The sequence below is a fragment of the Leuciscus leuciscus genome (genome assembly GCF_965113295.1).
Source record: "Leuciscus leuciscus genome assembly, chromosome: 4".
Taxonomy (NCBI): domain Eukaryota; kingdom Metazoa; phylum Chordata; class Actinopteri; order Cypriniformes; family Leuciscidae; genus Leuciscus; species Leuciscus leuciscus.
The window spans coordinates 43,358,394-43,362,708 of NC_138728.1; the positions used below are offsets into that span (position 1 = coordinate 43,358,394).

A 4,315-nucleotide genomic window follows, 5' to 3' on the forward strand; every position below is an offset into this window, starting at 1 on the left:
TTTGACAGAACCGGGCTAATATGGTCATACTTCCTGGTTCTGGTAAGAACTCGAGCTGCTGCGTTTTGAACTAGCTGTAGTTTGTTTATTAAGCGTGCAGGGCAACAACCCAGTAGAGCATTACAATAATCTAGCCTTGAGGTCATGAACGCATGGACTAATTGTTCCGCATTTGTCAATGAGAGCATATGACGTAATTTAGATATATTTTTAAGATGGAAAAATGCGGTTTTACAGATACTAGACACGTGACTTTCAAATGAAAGATTGGTATCAAAGAGCACACCCAGGTTCCTAACCGACGACGAAGACTTAACCCATTTAATCCCAAATTTTTCCCAGAGATGAAATATATGAGTTTGTGTTGTATTTGTAAGTATATTAAACAATCAATGTTAATAATGTAAAAAAATATTTGAAAAGTCCATGAAAAAATGAGTTTTATCTGTGACCAGTGGTAGAACACAGGGAGTCTAAGTCGTTGTGTATAAATACATAAATCTCCAGAAATTATAAAAATAAAGACTGGATTAAATTGTTGAAGTTTTATTCGATTAACAAATAGGTAAACATTGTCTGGCTCAGTTTCAAAAATAACAAATATTTTAATAAATTCTGATAAAATAACACATTATAGGAAATTGCTTAGAATGTAATCATTATAAATGACACAAAATACTTAAAATTACAAAATGAAGAAAACTTTCAGAAATAAAATAATAAATTAAAACAAATAAATAAACAAATTAAAATAAATAAACAAATTATTAAATATGAGCCTAGGAAACGTAACAATGCCAAGGAACATGTAACAATTCATTAATAACAACAAATCGTCAACAAAAATTAACAATCAACAGTTACAACTGTGTGCTGGTTTGGAACTCATGTAACTTGAATAGACACCTTCCTAAGGACATAGCAGCGGGGAAAAAAACGGTGTCCTGGTGTGGAACTCATTGATTAGGTAACTCCCTCAGACGTTATGAAACGTTTTGAAGCACTCAATATGCATTGGCCTGGCACACTTTTCACAACCAAATGATGTGCGACCATCACAGACACGACATCTGAGAAACCTGTTCCCTTTAAAACAAAATGAACAATTACACAATGATTTCTCTTTTGTATAGCTTTTGGAACACATCTGCTGGTGTTAAATGTTATGATAAAAACAAATCTTCATATAAATCTGCCTACCTGTGTTTATCGGCCAGTGAGCAACACCATCAAACCTGGGAATATCAGTCACAGCAGCTGACATTGAGGATGGCCTCCCTTGTCCTTTTGGTGCAGAACCAAATTTTTTCAGGAGACTTTGGGCAACTACTCGCTGAAATCCAAGGAGATCATAGTCACCATCCATGACATCTCTGTGGAACAGCCAACTGTTGACCACAGCACTGTGGAGAGTCCAGGCATAAATTGGCCACCACCACTTTTTTGATCTTATTGTGCAGTGGTAACGGGACACCTGAAGATCATGTAGATCTACTCCTCCCATTTGCTGGTTGTAAGAGTGGATTATTTGAGGTTGGTGGAGGTACTCATATGCCTTTCTTTCCTTGTTCCATCTCCTAGCTGGTAACTCAGTGTAGACATTTTCCACATTGCTTGCAACAGTGACCACACTGTTATCCCTCCACCTCACCAGTAGCTTTTCTCCTTCAGACAAAACTTCTGTGGAGCCCCTAGTAGCTTTTGGAATTCATTCATTGGTTTAAATGGCACATCACACAACTGGTTTTGCCGCATGGTTCCAGTGCACCCATATCCTCGCTTTGTCATCTCATCAATCAAGGATAATGTGGTGAAAAGGTTGTCATGCGTGAAGTTGCATCCTCCTGGAACACCAGCTTGTTCAGCCAAACCCAGCACTACACTGGGCCCATGACCTAACCCAGTCTCTGGAAGAAGGGTATGCACTCCAGCATAAGGCTCCATGTGGTAGAGGTAACCCCCTGAGGACGCCAGGCTCCAAACCTTATAGCCGTAGCGGATTGGTTTTCCCTTTATGAACTGCTTGTACCCGTGGCGCCCATAGTAGGGAATCATACTTTCATCAACTGACAGCCATTTACTGAATGGCAGAATTTTGTATGAGCTATTTAACTCCTGGAAGATTGGCCTCACCTTAAAGAAGGGGTCATTGTTGCACGTTGTGTTGTCCACAACATGGATGGACGCCATAATTTCATCAAATCGGTTTCGTCTCATAGCATTGGAGATGCTGCTGTTGTGGACATCCCCATCTAGTGACCAGAGCAAATGCCGTCGTGGAACAGTACAATATCCAGAGGTGAGGAGCACACCATAGAATACGAGTAGTTCATCCATGCTTAAATTAAGAGGTTTGTTTTTGTTTTGAACAGAGTAGAGATTTGACATTTCTATGGTAAGATCTCTCAGAGATGAGGGGTACATTGCTAAAAACACATCCAATGGATTTGGATTTGTTGCTTTTAGACATTGTGCTGCAGTTGGTTCATACACAATGTAGTCAGGCAAATTGCTTTTTGCTGTTTTTTTAGACTTTCTGAAACACCTACTCTTGTTTTTCCTTTTAATCAGCTGAGCAGGGGTGCTTTCTGCCAAGGGCACTGGAATGGTGGTAGTAGTAGCATCTGAAGAAGGCAATACAGATGATGAAGCAGCTTCAAGTTGTTTTGTACGATTTCTTGTTTGGATTTTGACTTTCGTTTGGTGACCGCAAGCAGTTTCAGGGATGTTTTCTGCCAAGGGCGGCATGGTGGCAGTAGTAGCATCTGAAGATGGCAACAAAGATGATGAAGCAGCTTCAAGTTTTTTTGAGAGACTTCTTGTTTGAATTGTGAGTTTTGGTTGGTCCTCGCATTCAGGTTCAATTTCCTCAAAATGATCATATCCAAACAGTTCTGCAGTAGAATTCAAAATTCTTGACGGTATGTGAGCTGAGTCACCAGTAAAATCCATGTCAGATGCATCGCTATCACAGTCGCTTTCTATTGCATCCTTCTCTATCTTAGGGACCACTGCTATATTACAAATTGCAGGCTCTGGATCATCAGTGTCAAGTAAATCCAAAACTTGACTTAAAGTCATTCTGAAAGAGAGTTCATAAAAATAACACAGAATTACATATGGGTAACATAGACTCCCTGTGTTATACCACCGGTCACTATTGTGACCGTCTTCATTTATTTGCAGTTTGACAACAGAATAAAGCATGTTTTCATTTAATTTCAATGTGTATGTATAGATAACCCTTTCATGATGATATGTGCAAAAAAATTATGAGCTCCTCAAAAAGGAACTTAGTATTCTTACCTGTCCTTTCTGAGCTTTGACATCATCCTTCCGTTAAGACGGCAGTACCAGGAAATAAATGTGTGTGGTCACATGACCAAACTAACCAATCATGTTAGACCTGCCATAAACTCATATAGACATCTTACATTTTCATTATATATGAACATATGCTTCATAATATGAGTTACTTTTCAATTTCACACTAAAAAATGCAAGGAAAAATTTTGGTCACAATTGTGACCAGTGGGATTAAATGGGTTAACAGAGCAGCCATCAAGTGTTAGACAGTATTCTAGGTTATTAAGTGAGGAAGTTTTTTGTCCAATAATTAGAATCTCTGTTTTTTCAGAATTTAGAAGTAGGAAATTACGAGTCATCCAATTTTTTATATCAGCTATGCATTCTGTTAATTTAGTGAATTGGTAAGTTTCGTTAGGTTTTGAAGAAATATAGAGCTGAGTATCGTCGGCATAACAGTGGAAGCTAATTCCATGTTTCCTAATGATATCTCCTAATGGTAGCATGTACAGAGTGAACAGCAGCGGTCCTAGTACTGAGCCTTGTGGTACGCCATACTGAACTTGTGATTGATAAGACATCTCTTCATTTACTGCTACAAACTGATAACGGTCAGATAAGTATGATTTAAACCATGCTAGTGCAATTCCACTAATGCCAACATAGTTTTCTAGTCTATTTAAAAGAATGTTGTGGTCAATGGTGTCAAACGCAGCACTAAGATCGAGTAACACTAATAGAGAGACACAACCACGATCGGATGATAAGAGCAAATCATTTGTTACTCTAACGAGAGCAGTCTCAGTACTATGGTATGGTCTAAATCCGGACTGAAAATCCTCGCAGATATCATTTTTTTCTAGAAAGGAACATAGTTGTGAAGATACTGCCTTTTCTAGTATCTTTGACAGAAAAGGTAGATTCGAGATCGGCCTGTAATTGACTAATTCTGAAGGATCAAGTTGCATTTTTTTAACAAGCGGTTTAATCATAGCCAGCTTAAAGTTTT

The 4,315-nt window shown here is 38.4% G+C and overlaps 1 protein-coding gene across 1 annotated transcript; it reads right to left on the reverse strand.

Moving 5' to 3' along the window:
* Window positions 1–374: 374 nt before the first annotated feature.
* On the reverse strand, window positions 375–3,540 carry LOC309496221 (piggyBac transposable element-derived protein 2-like). Its single transcript, XM_082166177.1, has 3 exons — window positions 3,307–3,540; window positions 1,201–3,082; window positions 375–1,086 (listed from the first exon to the last, which is right to left on the reverse strand). Exons 1-2 carry the CDS (start codon window positions 3,330–3,332, stop codon window positions 1,648–1,650), a joined length of 1,461 nt encoding a protein of 486 aa, XP_082022303.1. The 5' UTR covers window positions 3,333–3,540; the 3' UTR covers window positions 375–1,086; window positions 1,201–1,647.
* Between the last annotated feature and the right edge of the window lie 775 nt (window positions 3,541–4,315).

Coding starts and splice junctions, on each gene's coding strand:
- LOC309496221 (XM_082166177.1), bottom strand. CDS start 3,332: ATGATGTCAAAGCTCAGAAAGGACAG. Junction 3,083..3,306: donor TCAAAGCTCAGAAAGGACAG/GTAAGAATACTA, acceptor ACTCTCTTTCAG/AATGACTTTAAGTCAAGTTT.